This window comes from Lacerta agilis, chromosome 6, assembly GCF_009819535.1.
Source record: "Lacerta agilis isolate rLacAgi1 chromosome 6, rLacAgi1.pri, whole genome shotgun sequence".
In the NCBI taxonomy this organism is placed as follows: domain Eukaryota; kingdom Metazoa; phylum Chordata; class Lepidosauria; order Squamata; family Lacertidae; genus Lacerta; species Lacerta agilis.
Window position 1 is genome coordinate 17,036,207 of NC_046317.1, and position 26,460 is coordinate 17,062,666.

General features: G+C 41.6%; 1 protein-coding gene across 6 annotated transcripts in view; it reads left to right on the plus strand.

The window, feature by feature from the left end:
- Nucleotides 1-26,460, plus strand: part of VAV3 (vav guanine nucleotide exchange factor 3) — a 154,945-nt gene that overhangs the window by 116,929 nt on the left and 11,556 nt on the right. For 4 of the 6 annotated variants that reach the window (XM_033151475.1, XM_033151476.1, XM_033151477.1 and 1 more), the window contains exons 20-25: nt 1,763-1,899; nt 5,894-5,959; nt 10,765-10,799; nt 14,036-14,158; nt 15,129-15,216; nt 24,382-24,526. In XM_033151475.1, coding sequence (XP_033007366.1) covers nt 1,763-1,899; nt 5,894-5,959; nt 10,765-10,799; nt 14,036-14,158; nt 15,129-15,216; nt 24,382-24,526 — 594 coding nt within the window. Of the gene's footprint in view, nt 1-1,762; nt 1,900-5,893; nt 5,960-10,764; nt 10,800-14,035; nt 14,159-15,128; nt 15,217-24,381; nt 24,527-24,669; nt 24,774-26,460 lie in introns of all 6 variants that reach the window. The other 2 variants (XR_004426799.1, XR_004426800.1) reach the window with 1 other exon arrangement.

Sequence of the window (26,460 nt, forward strand, 5' to 3'; positions counted from 1 at the left end):
CTGCTGCGGTAGCTTGCATTTTAGGCTGCAGGTGAGGGCTCATGTAACTGAGTGCCCCTCCATACAAGGAAGTTCCTTGCATGAGGAAAACAAGCACATCAAGGTTAAGTGCTCTGTTTTAATCAAAGATGCAAAATGCCCAGTGTTTTTTTCCCCCCCTGTTTCAAGCTTGTACATCAATGTCCTGATCTGTGAAGTCATTTCTGGGTGATGGTGAAATATCTGCAGAAGTAATAGGGAAGGTTTCATTCCCCCTTACATCAAATCTCCTGCAGCACGGTCTTTCTCCATAAGCTGCATAAGAACTATCATAATATTGCATTTGCATTGGAGACTTAGCAAGCGTCCTATGGAGGCTAAAATATGGCTTGGGCATGATCAACAGGATAAGCTCTTAGTAAATGCCTGTCATAACCTTGAATTAGAGGAACCACGTTAACTATTTTAAAGCTTTTCTTCTTCTTTTTCTTAACTAAAAACAAAACTTTTGAGCTGGTGAGCACCTTTTTCCGTTAGAAAATGCCCTTTTAACAAGACAATTTGGCAGAGAGGCCACTACAAGCAACATATGGTGCTGCATTTGGAGTTCCTTTGCTTGTAGAGTGCAATTGAGCGATTGAATTACTCTGTAAATCCAATAACACTTAAGAAAAAATTAGATTTCCTTTTCAAATGATTATATCAGAAACATGGAGTGACTTGTGATTTCCTGTTGTCTTGGACACGTTTCCCTTTCAGTGGTGCACTCAAAGAAGACTGATGTGAACGCACGGGATTTCTCCATATCAGCGTCTAAAGCATTACCTCATCACATCTATCACCTTTTTATGGCTCTAAAATTAGAAAGATAACCTTAAGATATAAATCTTTTACAGGGCCAGAGCTGTATGCACACTCAGGAAAGGATGAGCCTCCGTGGCGATGAAATTGACTAGTGCCTCAAGAGAGAATTAATAGGAGGACAGGAGTGAGCTGATGAAAAAATTGATTATTTTCCATTAAACTGTACGTGCTGTGCTTTCATGAACTAAGCAGCAGCCTAGAGAAAAATAATTTTCTCGCGCAACCACATTAAAAAAAAAATACAGGGGAGGAGGCTTGATAGTGAAAAAGGTCTCCTCCTTTCATTTCTTAGTGCGTATGTCAACATACAATTTGACTCTTTCTCCACCCTAATCCATTTGTTAGATGTAGTCAGGTTATTTGAGGCATTCAGATTTTGTCTTCCCCCCTCGTGACCGCAATCCTATACACATGTACCTACGAGTAAAAGTCTCCTTTAGTTCCCTAGGGCTTACTTCTGAATAAGCAATTCCTTGGCTTGCACTGTGATTTTGTATTTTTTTTATTTTAATCTGATTTTGATTTGTATTTTCCCACTGGCATCCTGCTTTTCAACCAAATGATCCTTAAAGTAGATGATAGTGGCTAAAACAATAAAACATAATAATAATAATAATAATAATAATAATAATAATAATAATAAACGATATACAACATGACAGCAGGAGATGGCACAACAGGCAGCATAAAACTCAAAACAAAATTCTTTGGGGGATTGAAAACAACAACTCTAAAGAGCCTATCAATGTGATGCTGTCCTTTGGGAGAGAGGATGGGGGGCTCATTCTGCAGACTGTGAGCTGGCCCTATTGGAGGGGTCCTGCTCTAGATCTGAGTTCATGGATAGGGCCATTGATTTTGGATACGGTAATTCACCACATATAGCTAACCTGTGTGTATATGCGGTTTTTCTTTTCAGGCTTACCAAAAATGCAAGTAATTCGAAACTATAGCGGGACACCACAGCCAGCTCCACATGACGGCCCTCCTTTACATATCCAGATCGGGGACATAATTGAACTCATCAAAGGGGATGCACACAGCTTGTTTTGGCAGGTAAAGTACTGCTTCATTAGGTGAAGCAACTGAAGATGTCACTGACTGATGCCCACAACCAGGCCCACTGCATCTCCTCAGGGCTAATCGGTTGCCTCTGTATGAGAAGCTATGGTTCCTACTTTGTGTAGTGTTGGGGAAGTTTCCGCTTAACCAACAGCCCAGCTTCAAGCTAAATCAAGTTGGGGGAAAAACAACAACAACAGGCCTCCTACAGAGGTATCTGTTGTTGTTGTTGTTGTTGTTGTTGTTGTTGTTGTTGTTTAGTCTTTTAGTCGTGTCCGACTCTTCGTGACCCCATGGACCAGAGCACGCCAGGCACTCCTGTCTTCCACTGCCTCCCACAGTTTGGTCAGACTCATGTTGGTAGCTTTGAGAACGCTATCCAACCATCTCATCCTCTGTCGTCCCCTTCTCCTTGTGCCCTCAATCTTTTCCAACATCAGGGTCTTTTCCAGGGAGTTTTCTCTTCTCACGAGGTGGCCAAAGTATTGGAGCCTCAGCTTCAGGATCTGTCCCTCCAGTGAGCACTCAGGGCTGATTTCCTTAAGAATGGATAGCTTTGATCTTTTTGCAGTCCATGGGACTCTCAAGAGTCTCCTCCAGCACCATAATTCAAAAGCATCAATTCTTTGGCGATCAGAGGTACCTAGGGTGGCTAATCCTATGAAGAGGTCGTGTTAAGCTTTGAGGCTCTGGTGCTTTTAATGCATTTTAATTCTTATTACAGTTACAGCTCCCAGCATAGTAACTTCCTTCTTTGACTATAGGGGCCAAAATAAGCCTGTTCAGCAGGGTGTACACCACTCTCAATTCTCTCATAACCTCTGTTCCACTCATCATTGCAGGAAGGTCATTTCTTGTTCTTGCTTTTTACACTTCCTCCCAGCTCAGCTCAGCTCATATTCTCCTCTCTGTCTGAATCCCCTGGCAGCCAGCAATATCCTGGGCATGTATCTTTCTGCATCTCTCTCACCCAGGTCACTTGTGCTACTTTCCATTCTGATGTGCTGTCATTTCCAGAAAACACAGCAACCAGTGTAAACAAGCAAACAAGCCTGTTTTGTTTTGCTTTTTACTGATTTCTGGGTGCGCTCCCTGCCAGATCCAGCTCTCTGGCGTCGCTTGTTTCTGCAGGGATTGTTTGTTCCTGCAGGGAGCTGTTGATAACTCCTGTCATTTGAGAAGGGGCAGAAGTGACTGCTATTGAAATGCTTTGGGATTTTTGAGACACATTTCTTTCACGAGCTTTTAAAAGAGTGCAGCATTTGATCAGTAATCCTTACTTGCATACAATTTCTAGGCTTTTTTGTCTTCTCCAAAGGTTGTCTGGAACACTAGATCACATGCTGACCTGCCCCCTTCCACACTATGTCGTGTGCAAGAATGCGGGAGGTGGGGATGGGAAGCGCCACAAAGAATCAAAACAAAGAGGACGGCAGTACTTTTACTTGAGCTTCACTAAAAGCTGTGGATCAGTTAGCACCAGAGTCTGTGTCACTTGCATTGCTGTGCCGACTCTTCAAGGTTTATGTTGAGTAAATTATCTGAAATAATCAAAAGGCTGGCTTGATAGATAGATAGATAGAGAAATTTGGTTAGACATGTCTAATTGCCAGTCTTATACATGTTTAGTTCCAAGTTAAATTCCACTTGAGTTCAATGGCACTGGCTTTCTGGTAAAGTTGTTGAACATAGCCTTCATATGTACCAACCCCCCCCCCCCCCACCACTTGTCTTTTATTTTCACGGTAAAAGAAACCAGTGGATATTGTGCAGTTGCAAAGAGAACCTGCAAAGGCAGCATTGCACCACAGCTTACGTTATATATTTTGTTATCTCTGAGAGCCTATCCCCAGGGTTAGGAATGCACCTCTTGGCTTGGAACAAATTAAAAAACAAACCCAAAAAACTATCTATGATAAAAGACAGGTTGTAGTTCAAAGGCCCAATATTGCAACTTTGTTCAGTGCTCCAGATAAGTACCTGAAACTCCTCCTTAATTCGTCAGTTTTGTGCTTCATTCGTCTTACATTTGAAGTGATGTTACCGCAATTTAAGAATGGACATCCCCAGGATTGGCACATGGCAACCATCATGCCTCATTTTAGGGAGCCTTATCATAACAAAAGGAATCCAGATCTATTAAAGCTAGTCTGCATGTTCAGAATAATAATGTGGTAGATCCCATCTGGAATCACGCTACTTAAAAATGCAATCGGTGTATTGCTTATTTGAATGCAATATATAAGACTTCTATTGTGTGAAGAAAACTAGCACATCAGGGAGAGGATTAGGACAGAGTTCTTTTTTAAATGGATGTACTGCTTCTCTGTACACAGGGATTTCATGCATAACTCATTTGATCTGCACGTTGATACTGAACCATTGAGAGCTGCCTCCTCCTCCTATAGAGGAACATCTATGATGCTGAAATTAGTCAGCTGTCCCAGTTTGTAGAACAGTAAAGAGGCCTTGGCCTGCAGCTCCCCACCAAAATAAAATCAGGAAAGCTAATTGCTGACCAGTGCTCTGCATTGCCAGTGCATTTATTCTCAAGGGTTGAGCTGTTAATGGCACAAGAGTTCTACTATTAAAATTTGAAAACTGGAGAGTTCTGTGGACTCAGGACACTGGCAAAGGCCCAATTTTCAGCAACAGTGTTAGTTCAATTACTTTTTAAGCCCAATGCAATTGTTTGTAGGTTCTCTGTTCAGAAGTTCTTTCACTGGGCCTACCTGAGGAGGTACATGGTTGTGGGGGCGACCAGGGAGTGAAGCAGCCAATAGTTGCTTTTGTGCACAGTAAATCCTCTACACACCCCTACTGTAGTAATTCCTACCTTTACCGCTACCTTTACAGTCCCCTGTGATCTCAGTACCCAAACATTGATTCTGATACTTGAAACTGGAAATTTTTGAGCAATGCATATGTAAATATGTAGATGTAAGTTTGGTGATGTAAAATAGGTATATGGTTACTTCTTTGTACAAACCTAAATTCAAAGGTTTTTTTTTAAACAACAACAACGCTATTTCTCCACACTGCTGCCGACTGGCTTCCAGAGATCCTTGCAAGGCATACAACTCTTTATATACAGTGGTACCTCAGGTTACAAACACTTCGGGTTTCAGACTCCACTAACCCGGAAGTAGTATCTCGGGTTTAGAACTTTACCTCAGGATGAGAACAGAAATCACGCGCCGGTGGCATGGCAGCTAAAGTGGTGCCTCAGGTTAAGAACAGTTTCAGATTAAGAACGGACCTCTGGAACGAATAAAGTTTGTAACCAGAGGTACCACTGTACTGTGGCAATACTACATGCACAAAGTTTAGGGCAACAACTAGCATCCTGAATAGCTACATGATCTGTTAATTGCTTGTCTTGAGAGAACTCTTATGTGCGGTTCATAGTGATAGTAAAATAAATAAATAAATTGTGTCCCCGTCCAGTCTGCTCTGGGAATGATCTGAAGTGACCAAATTGGACAGCCAATGAATGTATTTAAAACAAAAACAAAAACAAAAAACCAGGACAGTGTGGCATTAAATATGCCTTGACACAGCAACCAGGTTTTGGGGTGCTGCTGCTGGGGATGGGGTAGAAATTTGATTCAGTTCACATACATAATCAACACTTTCCAAAGCAACATGTGAACTGAAAATAGCCATCATTCTAAATTCGCACTTCTCTGAATTTTGCAGTGCAATTCTCCAGTCAAATAATGTGTACAAAATTAGGGCAAACTGTACACAGTAATGCACACATACTTTTAAACAGTGTTGGGTTACAACCTGTTTTGGTTTACAACCGGACCTCCTCTTGTAACTTAGGCCAGTCCAATAGCTATGGAATATGAACAGATTACTGTGCACATGTTGATAACTGTTATATGGAAATTTGGAGTTGCTATGGATGTGCAAAGGGTTGTATGCACAATGGTGAGTTGTGTGTGTTGTTTCCCCCTAATTGGATCTTTTTGTTTCTTTTTAGGGTAGAAATGTAGTGACCCGGGAGCTTGGTTTCTTTCCAAGTGATGCAGTAAAGCCTTGCCCTTGCGTAAGTAGACCCATGTAATTTTGTTTGTCAGTATAATTGTTTTCACAAAAATGTCTGCAGTGAGCTTGCCTGGTTCGTTCCAAGGTTTTTATTAATCCTGCCTAGTGGGATTTACGTTATTTTTGTGATTCTTTTTGTTTACATGCTACACTTAATTTTATTTAAAAATGTAACATGGTTATGTTATTTGTTATTGGATTTAAAATTGGAAGTCAGAAGGAACCCTGCACAAGAGACAGGTCTAACTCGTCAGAATTTAATAAGTTAAATTGTCTAACTAGTTTTCAAATAAAATACAGTCAAAACCTACCATAAATGTATTGTGGAATAAAGCTGCTGTCTTAAAAGTGGCACAAGAACACTCCATTTCGAATACATTCCCCAGTCACCTTGGGTTATAGAGGAAGATTAGACCACAATAATGGACTCAGAAATGCATCTGAAAACGAGAAAAGCTATCAAACCCAGAGCTCTTGGCCCATTTTGTCATATGTCTGCTTGCTTTGACTTTCCTAGATCCCTTCTCCTTTCCTATCAAAGGCATGCATCATCTCTGAATGTTTTAAATTGCCCATGACTTGCAGCTTCTGCTGTTATAATTTTATCTGCCAGCAAAGCTCTGCATGAGTCAGCTCATTTTATACCAGGTTTGTAGAATCAGACAGTTGGATTAGGACTGGAAGAAGCAATGGTGGTGACTCCAGCTATACACTGTAATTTTGGACAAAATTGCCCCCCCCCCATCATTCTCCAGTTGCCCTTGGAATGTTGACTTCAGGATACTATAGTCACACAGTAAGTTCACTGAAGAAATGTGACTCAAAGGCAAATTGTTCCTCATGGCTCAAGCTAGAGATCCATGCCACAAAGGGAGTTTTTAAAGGAAGTTTATTTGAAGGTGGGGAAACCTAAATAACATGTTAAGGTAGAAATGCCTTTTCGGTCTCCTAAAGGACTGTTAGCTGCTAAGAGTGAGCAACTTCCATTACCCAAGTCTTTCCAATTTTACTGTAGTGGAAACCTATAATAGCAGGCAATCCCATATTATCTGATATATATTTTTAAAAAAGGATCTAGTGAGGTTAGATTTATAGGAGCCACTTTTTGATCACAACATATAAATCATAAGTATGGCAAATTCTGGGTGAGGTTCTTTGCTTCTACAATAACATATGCAGCTTTGCATTTATGTTAAATCAGGCCAGCCATGTGTACCCAGCATGTAGGAGCTTTTTCTGGCACTCATGTGCCACAAACAAGGCCCACAGGATTTGGATGTTGCCTGCTCTACCCGGTACCCACTGCCACTTGGGCTGTATCTACACTGGTCTGGAAAAACGCTACCCCTCTCCCCACGTAATATAGGTCTCAATGCAATTTCCCACTGATGATGATCACTGCTCTACAGCACCCTCTGGTGATGTATATTTGCTCCTTGCTCCCTCTCCTTGCGAAGGGACGCAGGTGGCGCTGTGGGTTAAACCACAGAGCCTAGAGCTTGCTGATCAGAAGGTCAGCGGTTTGAATCCCCGCGACGGGGTGAGCTACTGTTGCTCGGTCCCAGCTCCTGCCAACATAGCAGTTCGAAAGCACGTCAAAAGTGCAAGTAGATAAATAGGTACTGCTCCGGCGGGAAGGTAAACAGCATTTCCGTGCGCTGCTCTGGTTTGCCAGAAGCGGCTTAGTCATGCCGGCCACATGACCCGGAAGCTGTACGCCGGCTCCCTCGGCCAGTAACGCAAGATGAGCGCTGCAACCCCAGAGTCGGACACGACTGGACCTAATGGTCAGGGGTCCCTTTACCTTACTCTCTCCTTGCTCACTTACCCAGAAGCTGTGAAGAAGTGGTCTGACAACTAAGCAGATGCTCACCTCCTGGCTTGCTGATTGTAAGCTTGTAAGTGAGCAAAGGGAAGGGAGATTCTGCAGCTTCCTCATCTTGCTTTTGAATATCCTTGTTGGCAGAGAATTATACCCTAGTCACTGCCAGGTAAGCCTCTTTGCACGTGAGCAGAAGGGCAGTGTCAGTGCTGCCGGGGCTACAAGGGCAGTGGGTGCTCAACAATTTTGGGGGCTTTCAAAAAAAAAAAAAAGCTGAACAGTTCCAGTGGCTTCTTAAAATTTTGGGGTGTCCTGGTTTTTACTTTTTGAAATATGGCAACCCTACCAGATACATTGAAGGTATTCGAGCATTTAATGTAATGTGTCATTTGTTCCTAAAGGGTTCAAAACCTCCTTCTGAACTCTAGTTTTAAATTCTGAACAAACCATTTGTAGGCAGTGCTTCTTTTCGTTCATGTTCTTGAGCTTCTTCTGAAGCGAGTACATAATGTTTCACAGCTACAATTTACCTATGTGATATAATGTCCACAAAAGCTATTTGAATGTTGTCATGTGTGCAGCAATTGCACATGTGCTTCACCCCCTTTCTCTCTTTTGAATCCATGTGCAAGTAGCAAAAAAAAGAAAAAAGAAAAAAAGGAGAAACACCTAAAAGCAAAACTCAGCAAAGCCCCAAAGCAGAATGAAAATTACTGTCTAAGATACAGTTTTCAGTGAAATGCATTCTTTTCAGGGAGAAGTTCAGTCATGAAGCTTGCATAAATTTGCAATATGAATAAACATCAATTTTCAGCGTATTACAGGCAGACTCTTGCTAGAAAGATAAATTGATGCTTCACCACTGTTCACCTGGAAGGGCAAAGTATAAACGTTCCCTTATGACAAATGATAACGGAGATGATGAAACATCTATCAAATTTTCAATGCACCATCGCTTTTACTATTATTATTAAATAACAGCCTTTACAACCAGCCCATATAAAAGTGCCCAGAAACAGTATAAAATACATACATCAAAAGGCATGAAGAATAAATATTGAATGAAAAATGGCTGAGGTCTGGAATATCTATACTATGGTGTGTTCTCAGATACACTGATAAAGCATTTTTTCTATCTGCAGTATGGAATATGTGGCAGCAAGAAGTCTTCTGTATTGGATAAATAACAGCTTATAATTCACTTTATTTCTTTCCATTTTTGTTGCGGTTAGTTACCATATGAAATCTGCACCATTTATTATCTCGACAGTCCTGTGATGATGATATCATTCCAGGGTTCGGGATTGTTTTGTATATTACAGTTTAGCAGATATGCCATGGCATACCCTGTACAGAGAGGAGGCGGTGGTGGTGATGTTATTCACTGTGCATGTGAAATAGACAGACGATGGTGATAAATATCTTTTATTTGTATCCCGAATGTGTGCAGTTGAAAAACAGTTATAAATACGTAGATCCACTAACAAATGCAATAAAACATTCCTCTAAATTAAAACTGGCAATTTTGCGCCATATATAGCAGAACAACCAAAAACAGATGGAATAGTAGAATCAGTCAACCAACCATTAAAATCTTGCCAAAGCAGTAGTCTGGGGCGCAGGTTTAAACACGCCATAGCGCCACACTCGCATCTCCATCAGTGTGTATGAGTACAGCGGTACCTCTGGTTATGTACTTAATTCGTTCCGGAGGTCCGTTCTTAACCTGAAACTGTTATTAACCTGAAGCACCACTTTAGCTAATGGGACCTCCCACTGCTGCTGCGCCGCCAGAGCACGATTTCTGTTCTTATCCTGAAGCAAAGTTCTTAACCTGAAGCGTTATTTCTGGGTTAGCAGAGTATGTAACCTGAAGCATATGTAACCCAAGGTACCACTGTACAGAGGGAAGGAGCCAGGGGTAAGGTGGGGCTTCTGCTTCCTCCTGGCAACATCTACAGAAATATCACTCTCAAAATAACTTGGCTCCTCCACCCACTCTTCTCTTTCCCCCTTTTAAATAAATGCTCTTGATATATAGAGTTTAGTACAGGAATCAGCAACATGGTGCTGTGCCAGTATTGCTGCATTACAACTCCCATCATCTCTGACCATTGGCCATGCTGGCTTGGGCTGATGGGAGTTGGAGTCCACACCCTATGGTTTGGTTGGATACTTAAAACAGATCAGTATATGTACATGTTTCAGTAGATGATGGTGATTTTATTTTTATCTGTACCCTACCTATCTGACTGGGTTGCCCCAGCCACTCTGGGCAGCTTCCAACAAAATATAAAAAACTCAAACTTAAAACTTCCCCATACAGGGCTGCCTTCATTCAGATGTCTTCTGGCTGTCATGAAGCGTTTTAACTCCTTGACGTACACCGGGAGGGCATTCCACAGGGCGGGCGCCACTACCGAGAAGGCCGTCTGTCTGGTTCCCTGTAACTTCATTTCTCGTAGTGAGAGAACTGCCTGAAGGCCCTCAGAGCTGGACCTCAGTGTCCGGGATGAACGATGGGGGGTGGAGACGCTCCTTAAGATATACAAAGCTGAGACTGTTTAGGGCTTAAATGATCAACACCAGCACTTTGAATTGTGCTCAGAAATGTACTGGGAGCCAGTGTAGATTCTTTAGGACCAGTGGCTGAAGTAGGCAAATTTATTACCAAATGTACCCAGTAGTTAATGCAGACACCCAGTATATATAGAGTGGGGGGGGGGGCAGAGTCAGGTTTCTGAAGTTGTCACCTATCATAATTAAGTAGCTGTGCAGATGTAATTATGTGAACCAGTGCTGTAATAACATATTGTTTTAGTCATTAATTTTAAATAATGGGTAGAATTATAGGATTTCCTCAATTTTATGATCATTTATATCCTTGTCTTAAAGCCATAGCACAAGACTATTTATTCAGTACAGTACATCACAATATTATGCATGTAATTTATTTTTCTCTTTTAATTTCCCCCCGATATTAGGTTCCTAAACCAGTAGACTATTCTTCCCAACCATGGTGAGTGCTTCCAAACTATGTTTGCTTTAGTTTTTGGTGGTGCCTGGGAGTTTAAATAAATAGCCCGAGCAAAAAAACCTGTTATTAATAGCAATCTAATTTGTTGTAGTTTAACCTTTCTGATCTTCTGCAGAAGGCATTTTGTTGCAATGTAGGCAAAAATAATTGAATATATGCACTGCCTGACGGCATTTTCCATACTTTATGATTTTGACAGTCTGTTTATACCAATTCTCTCTCTCTCTCTCTCTCTCTCTCTCTCTCTCTCTCTCTCTCTCACACACACACACACACACAATCCCTTTGAGTGAAATCTAAGAATCTCATGCCAAATCTGAGATGAGACAGTCCCTGATCACCAGCATACTCTTTCTGTTGTTTGTTTGTTTGTTGTTTTACTGCCCTTCATCAAGAGACCCCAGGGCGGTTCACAGAATAAAATACAAGATAAAACTCCTCTATGCAACTTCATGAACCCCAGCCACACCCCTCCTTACAGGTTCCCCTGATCTCAGTTTGTGGATGAGAGAGGTCCCATAGACACTGGAGGAATAGATAGTGATGTATCTATTCAGCTCAAGTGCACATTTTGCTTGTGAATTCCAGTTTCTGTTTGTCTTTGAACTGCCTGGCTTCCTGGGACCTCCCATTTGGTGGAAGGACCGTAGCTAAGTGGCAGAGCATCTGTTTTTCAGTCCTGGCATCTCTGGCTTGGGCTGGAAGAGCTTCCCTGTCTGAAACCTTAGAAAGCCTCTGCCATCAGCGTAGATAACAGAGGGACCAATATTCTTACCAGTATAAAACAGGTTCCTTTCTTGCCAACTAATTTGTATTTGTTTTCCAAATTTTTAACAAATTAACAACAAATTAATTCAAATTTAACACAAAATTTAAAATGGACTTTTCCGCTCACACCCCTTCAAGATGCTTCTTCCCCCTCCCTCCTTTACTGCTCACAATAAGATACTTTTTCTTAATTTCTAATAGTTTTCCATCAATTCCTGTTTCCATCAGCTGTGCATGTTCAGTTCTTGCTTAGACATTTACCTGACTAGTTTCCCAATACAGTGGTACCCTGGGTTAAGAACTTAATTCATTCTGGAGGTCCGTTCTTAACCTGAAACCGTTCTTAACCTGAGACACCACTTTAGCTAATGGGTCCTCCCGCTGCTGCCATGCCGCTGTCATGCAATTTCTGTTCTCATCCTGAAGCAAAGTTCTTAACCCGAGGTACTATTTCTGGGTTAGCAGAGTCTGTAACCTGAAGCGTCTGTAACTCGAGGTGTTGTTGTTGTTGTTCAGTCGTGTCCGACTCTTTGTGACCCCATGGACCAGAGCATGCCAGGCACCCCTATCCTCCACTGCCTCCCGCAGTTTGCCCAAACTCATGCCAGTCACTTCGAAGACACTGTCCAACCATCTCATCCTCTGTCATCCCCTTCTCCTTGTGCCCTCCATCTTTCCCAACATCAGGGTCTTTTCCAGGGAGTCTTCTCTTCTCATGAGGTGGCCAAAGTATTGGAGCCTTCAGTATCTGCCCTTCCAGTGAGCACTCAGGGCTGATTTCTTTAAGGATGGATATGTTTGATCTTTTTGCAATCCATGGGACTCTCAAGAGTCTCCTCCAGCACCATAATTCAAAAGCATCAATTCTTCAGAGATCAGCCTTCTTTATGGTCCAGCTCTCACTTCTGTACATCACTACTGGGAAAACCATAGCTTTAACTATATGGACCTTTGTCGGCAAGGTAGTGTCTCTGCTTTTTAAGATGCTGTCTTGGTTTGTCATTGCTTTCCTCCCAAGAAGCAGGCGTCTTTTAATTTCGTGACTGCTGTCACTATCTGCAATGATCATGGAGCCCAAGAAAGTAAAATCTCTCACTGCGCCCATTTCTTCCCCTTCTATTTGCCAGGAGGTGATGGGACCAGTGGCCATGATCTTAGTTTTTTTGATGTTGAGCTTCAGACCATATTTTGCACTCTCTCTTTTATCCAGGTACCACTGTATAAAACAGCTTCCTATGTTTGAATGGCCATCCACAATGATGTTGATGATAAATCAGGATCATGTGTTATATGCAGGCATATACTGTAATGTGATGTTTCCCCAACTTTTGACAACTGTCTCTCTCACACACAAAACTCTTCTAAGGGACAGGCGATTCTTATGCATCTCTGATTAAATACAGTAACTTAGCAGAAGTACTGGTCCTCACAAGCCGCTGATAGGTGAAGGAGACTCACCCAGAACCTCACAAAAGCCATTAATTATTATTGCACAGCAGTGGTTATTGCAATTTACACTATTATGTTTTGGCACATTTTGGAATGACTAAGATATTGGTTATACTGCAATGAAGGAGTCTGTATATTGTACCCAGCACTATTTTTCTAGGGAAAGAGGTGCCAGAACTGACTATGAATGCCTCCCTCATTCTCTTAGAATGGCAATGGTGTCTACCCGAGAGGTGCCGGAACTGAGTTCCGGTTGAAACAAAGCCCTGATTGTATCTATGCTGGAATTGCTGTTCTAATCTTAGAAGCGAAGTGCCATTGCGTTCATTCCAGTAAGCAGACATGGCTTTCATGTACACAACACCTTTGTAGACCTTACACATGTGAAATGGTTCTGTGCCTGCAGCCCATTGGCTGGAATACTAAGTCCGCAATTGGTACGATGCAACACCGTCTATCTAGTCTTTTAAATATTGTATGTGTTTGGATTATTAATGTATTTGGATGGCCCTGTATGGTTTTATGATTTTATTTTCTAAACTTATGCCAATAAAGGCTAATAACAACAACAACAACAACAACAATTTAACAAAGTCAAGTGAATGAAATTCCCATAATTGGATTCGCCACTGAGTATGTAGCAACCAACTTAATAGAGGTGGGTATCAGTTGCTGGTGAATATCAGGACGTGCATGGTCCACCTCTATCCAAGGTCATGATTCTTGCTGGTGCAATCATTTATTCTGTTTCAGTGCTGGGTTGTGACTTATATGGAAGGGACTGGGCACATGCCACAAAACGTCAACAAATCTTAATTTCCCCCACGATGCCACCTCACAAGCCCCTTGCCAAACCAGCCGAAAACCCCAGCCTCGCTTGCGATGGGGTGGGTGGAGCTATGAACTGCTCAGCTCATGGAAGTGCCACTGCAAAGTGCCTTTGGTTAATGTCCCTATTTAAGGAAAGTGTAGTTAGTAACACTGTACACACTTTGTTGCAGGTATGCTGGAATGATGGAAAGGCCGCAAGCAGAGACTGAACTTATTAACCGGGTAAACAGCACATACTTAGTGCGGTATAGGACTACGGAATCGGGAGAATATGCCATCAGCATTAGCATTAAGTAAGTGAGAATTAATTCCCGCCTTCTGCAAATGCATTTCTCCTTTCCATTATTGTTTTAGCTCTTGTGTGAATAGATGTGACCAGTAGACGACGTTCTCATTGCCTGCTTCAGTTACATTTTGCGAAAAATAATATATTCTGTAATTTATGAAAACCTGGATAGTTTGAGAAGTACTTTTGCCTTGCCATGAAACTTTCATGAAACGTTTATTGAAGGTCAATGTTCCCTAATCCAGCATAAGGATAGTTAAATATGCAGTGAACTGTTTTTGCTTGTGAATCACGCCGTGTGTGTGTGTGTGTGTGTGTGTGTGTTAGTCAGGATCTGCTGCTGCACAGACACAAATGCTCTTGCATTGCAACTGTGCTGCATTTCAGTCTGCACATCCTTCTTCATCTCCCACAAAGCCAATCAGGTTCATTTCCTTTGATCTTGAGGCATCCTCTTTTGTTAGTAATCCATTCAGTGGAGGCTGTGGTGCAGTGCACTAATTAATGTATGAGTTAGGACACAAATGACTTTATGCTAGTTAGCATAAGGTGATTTAGTGGTCCATTTGCATTTTAACTAGAAAATGTTTAAAATTGATTTGACTACCAACTGAAGTCAAATAGAATATTTCCCTTGAATTGATTGCAAATGAAAACAAGCTTAAAGTCTAAGGAATATTAATTTTAAATAAAGCTGCTGGTCTGTTTTGTCAATATGAAGTTGAATGCAATCAGCATTACAGGATCCCATAATCAGATCTTGCTGGGAGGCCTTTTCTAAAATCTGAATTGAGTTTGCATCTTGAGCCAAACCCTGATAAATGTGTTTTGTTAATTAGGTGTCAAGGGTGTATTGGCATGGATATACATTTTGTCTTAAGAATTTATTTGTGTAGTGGTGGGGCATGCCCTCAAGTAATTTATTGATTGTTGCTGATTAAAAACACATTTATATTCATGTTATTCATTGCCTATAGGTACAATAATGAAGTGAAGCACATAAAGATTTTCACAAGAGAATGCTTTTTTCACATTGCAGAAAATAGGAAATTTAAAAGTTTAATGGTAAGCATCAGTTTGGATTTCTCTCCTTGTGAATATATCATCTAACTTTATCTTTTTTGAAAACTGATTCTTTGCATTTCTAGAAAATAAAATACAGCAGAACAATGCTAAAACAGTCAGTATATCTTTTACTGTTATAATGCATGACAAATACTCTGTATGGCTTCAGTGAATTGGTTAACTTCTAAGACTGTTTGCGTTCACAATCCTGGTGATCAAGTGGTAATTAAAAAGTTGAATCTGTCTTCCAACTGAGGCAACAAATGTGACCAAGCGGCTGTAAAGCTGTCTACCCCCTTCATCCCCAGCCCAGTAGCTGTGTGGAAAAAGACTGCCCTTTGTCAGAATACATTTTGAGGTCATCAAGCAACATGTGTATACGTTGCAGATAAACAGATCAAACTGCCTTGGTTTATTTATATATTTTTCTCCCTAGCAAAATGAGTCACCCTACAAACATGTCAAGAATACAGGATATAGTCTTTCTCTATACTGCTAGTTTTTTCTTTGGTTTGTCCTACTAGGAAAGTTCCGTAGTCTATGGTGTTTCATTATACTAATTAAAATATTAATAATATAGTTAGTCATGAATTTCCAGGCAATCCATCCTACTAGACGATAAGAATTATTTTGATCTGTAACACAAGTAAAATAAAAATATGGTTTGCTCTACTTTTTGTCTCCAAATGCATGGATTTTGAAGCAGCAGGTTTATGATAGAGAAATGAAGTAGTTTTCATACAATGCATAATAATCAGTGGAATTCACTGTTGAGATGGAAACTGTCAAAAAACAGTTTTTTGATGGATTGGGTAAATTCAAGGTCCACTAATGATCCCTTTATGTTCACAAACACTGTTGTCTCTCAGTAACCAAGAGATGGATGAGTTATATATTCTTGCAGTTTCTGAATTTGCTTCTCGGGGATTTGTTTGGTAGTGGTGTTAGATGTGATGACTCATTCTTCCTTTTGTCGTGCTACTTTGGTGCAGTCTTAAATGGGGACTTTTCCAAAGAAGTGTGTGTGTCACCAATTCTTCCCGCTTTTTATGCAAATTGTTGTATCTGAAGTAGTCCTGAGCAATCATTTAGGGTGGAGCTTTGGTCCAGTCAAACTGTGTGATTATTGTGTTTCATAAATAACAGTACATTTCCCCTCTGCTTATTTGGTCTAAAGCTTGCCCTCATTGATTTTGCTTTTAGAGACTTAAAAGTGGCTGAATAGAATGAGAATATTGAATGAATTGCTGATGAGAGAGCAGTTTATGCATTATGCTTCCATTGTGCAAAGCCAAAAGCAGTGATTTGAAAGAACAGAATGATTAGATGTTATGCTAAACTTCTTTATAAACAACTTGGACTATGGAATATGGGATGCTCATCAAATTTGCAGATGACATCAAACTGGGAGGTGAACTACCGGTAATGCTGCAGAACATAGAATTGGGATTCACGATGACTGGGCTCAAACAAACAAAATGAATTTCAATAGGGACAAAAGTAAGGTTCTACACTTAGGCAGGAAGAACCAGCTGCACAAATATAAAATGGGGGACATCTGGCTTTTCAGTAGTACATGTGAAAAGGACCTAGGGGTCTTAGTAGACCACAAGCTTAACATGAATCAACAGTGTGAGGCAGCAGCAAAAAAAGCTAATGGTATTCTAGGCTGCCATCAACAGAAGTTCAATGTCCCAATCTAGGGAAGTCATAGTGCTGCTCTAATCTATCTTGGTAAGACCACACCTGGAGTACTGTGTCTAGTTCTGGGTGCCACAATTTAAGAAGAATATTGACAAGCTGGAATGTGTGCAGGGGAGGGTGACCAAGATGATCAAGGGTCTCAAAACTAAGCTTTAAGAGGAACAAGTTGAAGGAGTTGGGTATGTTTAGCTTGGAAAAGAGGAGACAGAGAGGAGATATGATAGCTATATTCAAATATCTAAAGGGCTGCCACATGGGAGATGGAGCAAGCTTGCTTTATCCTGCTCCTGAGGATAGGACCTGAACCAGTGGCTTCATGTTACAAGAAAGGAGATTCTGACTATACATCAAACTGTTCAACAGTGGAACAGACTCCATCAGAAGGTGGTGGACTCTCATTCCTTGGAGGTTTTTAAGCAAATGTTGGACGGTCATTTGTCATGGATGCTTAATTGAGATCCCTTCGCTGCAAGGTGTTGGACTAGACTAGCTGACCATTGGGGTCCCTTCTAACTCCACAATTCTATGACTCTATGATTTTGCTTTGATCTTTGAACTTACTTCTTAGCATAACCAGAATTCAGGGATCATGCTCAGTCTGCTTGTACAAGGAATGTCTCTTGCATTCTTCCCAGATCCCTGTATCTTTATGGCAGTGATAACTAATACTGTTTGAGAAGGTGTTGCCTTTAAAATGTAACAGAATGAGGTGTTGAATTAAGTTTTCCAGAATAAGTTCACCCAGAATAAATGATTACCACATGGTGTGATGGAAGCGTTGCTATTTTTTTTGTATTGTGTTAAATTACTCTGTCCAGGAGTTAAGATCAGCCAGGTTGGCCCTTCTCCATGGTAGCATCTCAGCTCTGGAACTTCCTATCCCAGGCATAGGCAAACTCGGCCAACCAAATGTTTTGGGACTACAACTCCCACCATCCCTAGCTAACAGGACCAGTGGTCAGGGATGATGGGAGTTGTAGTCCCAAAACATCTGGAGGGCCAAGTTTGCCTATGCCTGTCCTATCCCTTGAAATTTGGTTTGCATTGTCACTGCTGTTGTTTAGTCACCAGCTCAAAAGATGGCTTTAAACACAGGTGTTTGGGAGTTAACACTGATGTTCCTTGGATATATTTGTGGTGTATCTTAAGAGGTTTTTTTTACTGATTTTATCAGTATTGCAATTTCCTTGAAACTATTTTTACTCGTCTTGAGATCTTTGGATTAAGGGCATGATAGAAATGATCCAGTTAAATGTTTGATTGCCTCTGTAACTCAGATGATGTTTATCCCAAAACAAGCATCCCACCTAACTTGCAGTCCACAAAAACACTGGCAAGGAGGTCATGTCAGCTGCCCATCCCTGTTCTGGCAGTGGCTTTTCTCTCTGACTCAAGTGAATTGATAACAACAGGAGGGCCAGGCAGGCTTTAAAGTTTGTTTAAGTGATTAATACAAATGAGGTGTGGAGATATAAGAAACTGGGAAAGTGCTTAGGGTGGGGCCCCCCAATTATCGCATCTTTGCTAATTGGAGCTTGCAGGGATTCCAGAATAAAAACCAAGGGGAGGGTGTGCCGGCTAAGCTTGATTTCCTTTCATAAATGCAAGTCAGAACAAATATTTAGAATTCTAACATTTCAAACTGTTGCCCTGAAATGTAAGATACTAAAATCACTCCAAAATAAATAATTAAAAGTAGAAGAGCTAGTGAAGAAAAGAGTCGTGCAAGGGGTGTGGGTACGTGCTTCTCTTCCTTTAGATTTTTAAAGTTCTTTGTAGGATCATCTAGCTTATCATTAGAAATGCATGGTCTGCATTACATTAGGCAGGATAATTTTTGTTAAATGTGTTTCAAAACCTGCTCCTCTGCATGCTTATTCAGAGGCAAGTCCAACTGAGTTTAGTTCAGTTGTAGTTGTGTAAAGGACTTTCGGGGCCACAATGAAAGCCCAAGGCAGACCGTCTTATATGCCAAAAATCTTTTCGATCCTGATTCCTGAATAAGAAACAGACTCCAGAGTGTAGCTTTTCGAAGCCCTGGAGCATAGGTGCCAACTCCCTGGGGCCCTGGGTGCCCAAGCACCCACGAAATTCCCCATGAAGGGACCAGGCACCCACAAATTTAGGTGACAGGGCTGCATGGCACCCACAGCCCTAGTGACCCATGGTCACTGGGCCAAGCTGGCACTTGCCCTAGAGGCAGAAGTTGAATGCATGTAGCACTTTTCCATACTGAAAAGTATTTGGAACATGAGACTGATGTGTGCCTCCAATAAAATCACCAAAACAACTGTGCCTTGACTATCTTGGGGTTTGGAAAATGTTCACATATGAACTGTTTGGTAGAACCAGAAAATGACAGCATCCCCACAACTCAATACAAGTGCCATCTGGAAATGTTATATAATTTATCTTGGTTGATTTTACTGCATTTTTTTCCCTGGCTTTGCTCCAAAGAGTTCAGGGTGACAGCAGGCATAGGTAAACTCAGCCCTCCAGATTTTTTGGAACTACAACTCCCATCATTCTTGACCACTGGTCCTGTTAGCTAGGGGATGATGGGAGTTGTAGTCCCAAAACATCTGGAGGGCCGAGTTTGCCTATACCTGCCCTACAGCAACCTTGTGAGGTGGGTTATACAGAGAGGGAGAGAGAGAGAGAAGTACTGAGGCTGGTGAGTTTCATGACTCAGTGAGAATTCGATTCTGGATCCTCTGTGGTCTTTGGCACTCGAAGCACTGCATTGTACTGACTCTCAAAGGGAATCTGTATATTTGAGTAGTTTGTCTTGTTGCTTGCGCTTTTGGGGAGTCACAATGGTGCATGCTGTTCAAGATCATGTGATACGGCAGTGAATTATAATAAACACTTCCGTCTTGCAGAACAGACATGCAGGCTACAGCCATCACTTTCAGACTGAAGTTCTTAGTTTATCATCACCTTTCATTTTGCATTCATCTTCTGATATACAGGTGGCTCTTGAAAGTGTGCTTTATGCCTTCCAAAGATAACAGGAGATGCTGCCTTGACCTGTTCATCTGATGAATTTTTGTTTTTTAAAAAACCGTTCTTATCACAGCTCATCTTCTTTGAAAGCCAGCAGTTGTTGTTTCCAAGAGTCCCGATGTCTTGTGTGCTTAGTAAGAATCTTGTAGGCCAACCTTTTCCCCCACTGTTTAAAAACCAGCAGAAAGTGGGGAGATGAGATGGTGGCATGTACACAGACAGCTGACCTGCCATTCCAGGGAACATTTGAAAGGCACAGGAAGAGGGGAGCAATCCTTTGACAAGGGGAACTGGAGCTTCCTTGCAGACAGATGTTTGACATACACACATAGACATGGGCACCAGCAGTATTCAGCTTAGCCCTATTTTGGCTTTCAGGCAAATGTTATGTGGCCTTAAACTGTGGAAGAGAAGGGAGCACACATGTAAGTCCCACCCTGTACCCCGAAGTGTGCCAGCTGTGTTTTAAACATGAAGGTTTGAAGAAGAAGTGTTCCTGACTTTAGGGATCTTTGGAGCATGTTCAACTGAATGCATGGAGGTCTAATGTGGTGCCAGAGCATGTGGGGCACTTGGAGTTGGGCTTGTATACACACCCCTGTCTTCCTCCTCAGTTTAAGCACTTATGTGTTTGCTCAAACACCTGAATAGGGCTGCTGTCTAATTAGAAACTGAACCCATGTGAGGCCTTCCGCAATTTTCTTCTCAGCTACTTTTCTCATATGTTGCAGTCAGCTGAACAGATACTATTGCATACTGTGTAGAGATAAAGGTAAAACACGAATAGTGTTATGACAGCTTTTGTGTTTGGAGAGAAAACCAACCCAGCAGTAGGGAAAGGTTTTCATGCTGGCAAGAGTCCCTGTAGATCATGTACTCATTCATAAACAGTTCAAAATGCAGCGGATCTTTGTTATTATCTTGTTGGGCTGTGTGTGTGATAAAGGGGAGTGAAGGTGTCTTCTTCTATTTGTCCCCATGTCAGTTTCAGTTTATTGGTTAATTTTTCTATTAAGGCTGTTTCCCATACTATTTGGTACCACTGGTCCATGCTTACTCCTGACAGGTCTCTCCATTGTCTGGTTATGATGTTTCTGGCTGCTGAAAGTAGGTGGGTTATGAGTTCTTTGTGGTGTAAGTGGGCATTATTGTCTTGGAAGATGTTTAGCATACAAATCAATATGCCTAACCTGATCCAAAACACCAACCCACCCCACTCACACATGAAAATAAAGACCACCACAACCAACCACAAATAAACAACCACACCCTAGGCCAACCCCAGCCTCTCTCACCACCAAAGGAACACAAGTGAACAGCAGAGAACCTGCACAAGCAACGCTGACACCAAACCCTACATATATTAAGTAAAATAGAAACATTGTCACCCGAACCCCCCGTCTCCCCCACCCACTTCTTTCTCCCTTTTCTTCCTAATGTCTCAACAAATGTAACTGATTTGTAAAAATGTTACATGGGACAAAATACGAGAGAGAGATATTGCACATACTTTTGTAAATCAAGAAAACCTTTAATAAAAATACATTAAAAAACAACTGAGCTGATCTTAATGATCAAGCCAAAGCCAAACACTTCTAAGTCCCATTCATTCCAGTAAGAGTATTAAGTGTGTACTTGAATTTCTTGCAGTGGAAATAAAAATGGATTTAACTTTTTAGCTTTGATTGGATTGTGGTCAGTGTTTGGAAATTTCTGGGTCACCTGTGCAGTTTTAAGCACTTTGTGCTTAAATCAGCTTCTACTGTGAATGTATAAACCTACATTTGTGAGAAGACATACTGAAAAGGATTTTCTACCACGTCATTTTTAAATTTAAGGAACATATGATCTCATACTGTAGCATGTGAGGAGCTCAAAGGCATTTGGAAGCTTCAATTAATAAATAGTTTGATGTATACTGTATGAGTTTCCTTTATGAGCAGTATGACTCATGAGCATTTAAAAAAATCATTTGCTTACTGAGTTTTTTCTCACCTTCTGATGTATTCATTATGCCACATGCCTGCACATTATTGTGTTGCTCTATGAAAATTCAGCTCTTTCTTGCAACACAACTGAGAACAAGAAAGGGTTTTAAATTGGGCTGGAGGGCAGTAACTAGGGATGGAAGATTCAGTCTTTAACTGATGCTTGTCACTTCTGCATGTGTTTGCTCATAAGTATGTTCCCTACTGTCTGTATTTTTGTTTTTAAATCAGCATTTAGGTAAGTATTTCAGTACATGTTTCTAAAAATGATTTTCTTTAAACAGAAGCATTTTAAACAATCATTTTGATAAGTAGAGAACTGAGTCAGAAGATTCAGGAAGTATGAAACCTGGTTGATAGCTACCGGTATGTGCCAATCCACACCTTAGTCTGGAACAGCCATATCAGGGCCAATTCATATTGAAATTCAGAACGATTCTTCATGCTTCCGTAACAGACATATAAAATATCGGAAAGAAACAATAGTTGGCCCACAAAAATAAGGTTCTGACAAAACAAAAGGCTGTTTGCTTGGATGGTCTGATCGTACAGTTAACAGAATTGTGATTCGAGGACCCTACTCCCGCATGTCAGAAATAAAACACAATGACGCATGATTTTAAGTTAATGGAGGAAAAAGGCCACAACTTTATTGGTTACAGCGTGTGAGTGGTATTGGCTTAGGCATTGGGTTGAAACAGACTATAATTGACTCCCCCCGCAGAGCGTGGGGTCACTCAAGGGTTAACTGCCCATGAGGTGGAGCTTGTTGATGCAAGATACAACTGGAAGCTCCACCCCCTGAAGTCACCGGAGGTCGTGCCATGGCCCCTAGCCACCAACAGGGCATTGGACAGGATCCACGACCGCCGGATTCCTTTACGGAATACCCAAACTTTAGGAGGGTTAGGCGATGGCCCGAACCTATGCCCTCCGATACCACACTAAACCCAATGCCTAACCGCCAATCTAACATAGTTGTGACAATTTGCTATGAGGTAGGCGAAAAAACCAATGAGGCTGTGCCAATTTGCCACTTGGCCAAAATTCCTACCAGGACCCTTGTACAAACAAGGCGACCAACCGCAGTCCATAGCAATGTCCTATCCAAGGAACAACCTAAGGGAGGGTGGGCGGGTGATCCGGCGGTGAAGTGACGCAGAATGGCGGAGAGGTGCCGCCGCGGCTGCCCAGGTGCAGCAAATCCCCGCCCCCAAGTCAGCCCTATTGGCTGACTGCTAGGGGCGCGGTGCGGCGGCGGGGCTAGGTAGGGCTGGGGCGAAACGCCCCCGCCTCAATGCTGGAGCCGGCTCCCGCTCACAACCCCTCCCCTCGCTAAGGAGGAGAGGCTTTCTCAATAACAATTGAGAGTTACTTTGAGTAAGGAGTTAACATTAAAGAACTTCAGTAACTACAAAGCAACTGGACAGGAGTGTCTGGTTTGTTGATTGCAAAACTGTACATGTAGAAAACCTCATTTTATCATCATTTTAAAACCACCTCACTTTCTAAGCTGCGGGAGAACTTTTGGTGGGTTGTTATTACTGCTTCAGGATTGGTCAGTATGTTTGTCACTGGTGTTTTAACAGATGGCGATTGCTAACTTTTACAGCTGACCATTAGGAGTTGGATAAATGTACAGGGTATATACTGATCTGGACAACGAGAAACTTCAGCACAGTTTTAGTTTTTTTGGTGTGTGTGTTTACTTGCACACTGGCTTGAGCTCATGCAAAGACTTCTACCTGTGTGGCATGGGTCCCTGGTTTGTATTACAAGTAATGGCCTTCCCAAGGGTCACAGCATCATGTGAATGGTTTGTAAGTGTATCAGGAAGCCAAACCATATGAGAAAAATATGTCACATACATATTGGAAGTGTATGTACAAGGAAAAGTGCAAGCGTAGAGGCAATGATAACCACATGGGGAAAAGGAATGTGAGGTGAAAGTCACAAATGCCAGGCAAAGTAATAAACATATGTTAGGACTTACACCCCTGAAGAGGGGCTCACAATTCCCTGTGCATAGAAATGTAGGTGTCATGGTGAATGTTTCTAGCTTGGCGTGATTGTTTCAGTGTGCAGGATATTTTTTCTTCTTAATGTGAGAATTGTTTCACATGCTTGCCCCCATCTGCTGTTTATGATAAATAGGCCAGTCTCACGTATGCAGATGACCTCCAGCTTAATTCCTGAATGCTGAAAATGCAAATGCAATATCTCTCATGTATGAATTAAACCTGTACTGCTTGTGTAATTGATGTGCTTTGTCTTTGATCTTTCATCACACAAGTACCTCTTCAATAAAAGCAGAGTACCTACATAGTTCCAGTACTATTCCTGCACCGGTAGTGAACTGGGTGCATCTATTTCTATAAAGCTGCATTAAAGTTTCTGTGCCTTAAATACTGGTGGGAGAAAGCACAAACTAAAGATTTCTAATCTATTTCCCCCTGTCTTCTGGAAGGAACTTGTGGAGTATTACAAGCACCACTCTCTCAAAGAAGGCTTCCGAAGTCTGGATACAACTCTTCAGTACCCATACAAAGAATGCGAAAATTCGCTGGACCAAAGGAGCAACAGAGCAAGTGGCAACAGAGCATGTGGCAACTGTGAGCATTAGAATTTGCTGTCATTTAATAACAAAGGAATAGCAGTAGGTTAAAAACATCTTCATTTTGCATTTTTGACACAGAACCAATTAATATGATAATGCTTTTAGCTAGGTTTTTTGTTTTGTTTTGTTTCCCTGCAGCTAAGCAGAAACAGGATCTGCTGACAGGTTTATGAACAGGTCTAGTTAGACTTCCTGACTGCCTGTCCTTAAATCAAATCACCGCTCAAACATCTATTAAAAATGTAAGTGAGCGATTGATTTGTAAACAGACATTTTGCATTGGCTGTGCTGTTTTCGGCTACATGAATTAATAAACATGTAATTCTAATCTTGCATTTGGCATTTAAATGAATAATTTGTGTGATTTAAAACCATAGATTATAGAGCAGAATTTCTGTGAAGAAACTTTTAAGTTCTTAACAGATTTTCCTCTACAATGTTGTTCTTGTTAGAATATCTTTCTGGGGCCTGACTAGATATTGAATGGAAGGCTTTGGCATGAGAACCTGAATCACCATCAAACATCGAAAATTCGTTAGGGAAAAGTCTCGTATTTGAAGAGAAAAGGCTGGATGTGTGCGGTAGACAATGAACAATGGCTAGAGAAAAGAAGTTCCGGAAGTGGAATGCAGGGGGGAAGCAATAGGCAGGGGAAGGGTTAAGCTTTCCCACTTCTCCCCTTCCCTAACATCTAATGATGGCCTTCTGAATATAGTCACAATGGAGAACCCCTGGTACTTCAGGTGTTACTGGACTACAACGCCCATAAACCCTGACCATGAACCATGTTGTCAGGGACTGATGGGAGTTGTATGCCAACAACCTTTGAGGGGGGCACAGGCTCCCCATCCCTGGACTATGGGGTGGGTATCCAGTGGACAGAATGAGTAACATTGATGTTATTTGAATGTGTGCTTTCTCTCTCTCTCTCTCTCTCTCTCACACACACACACACACACACTTGCACACCCCACCCCACTCAAAAGCATGTCTTCATTACCACTTGCTCAGCAATTGACAATGTGCAGTCGTACCTTGGTTCTCGAATGGAATCCATTCTGGAAGTCTGTTTGACTTCTGAAAACGTTCGAAAACCAAGGCGCGGCTTCTGATTGGGTGCAGAAGCTTCCTACACTCAACTGGAAGCCCCAGAAGCCGCGTCGGACATTCGGGTTCCAAAGAACATTTGCAAACCGGAACACTTACTTCTGGGTTTGCGTCGTTAGGGAGCCAAAGCGTACACGTACCAAAGCGTTCAAGAACCAAGGTACGACTGTATATAAAATTCATCTTTTTAGACATAAGGAATTGAGTGTGGCCTAATAATATTCCATTGATAAATGGAAGCATGTTGAAAAACTGCCAGATGATCTGTAGATGTTTTTCAAAAACAAAATTGCAGTGTTTTAAGCGAAGTAGGCCCATATAACACTCAATATCTGATAAGGAGGAAGGAATGCTTTTAATGCTGTTGACAAACAAAAAAAATATCCCATTATGGCCACTCATGGCTCTAATTTTGAAGAGCCCGTCACTTTTTGCTCATTTTAGATGTTCACCTCTTATTTCCGAGAGCTTCCTATTTAGCAGACGAGGCTTGTAGGAAAATAAATAGGACACTCTCACATATGTTGCTTAAATCAGGCAGTTCTTCTATCACTTTGTAATATGGATGTAACACCTGCATTGCTTCCAGCACACTGTAAGATGAGAGACACCTGAATTGCCAGCAGTACATGTGAAAAGGATCTGGTGGTCTTAGTAGACCACAAGCTTCACATGAGTCAACAGTGTGATGCAGCAGCAGCAAAAAAGTGGATGCTATTCTAGGTTGCATCAACAGAAGTACTGCTCTATTCTGCCTTGGTCAGACCACACCTGTGGTCTGGGCACCACAATTTAAGAAGGATATTGACAATCTGAAATGTG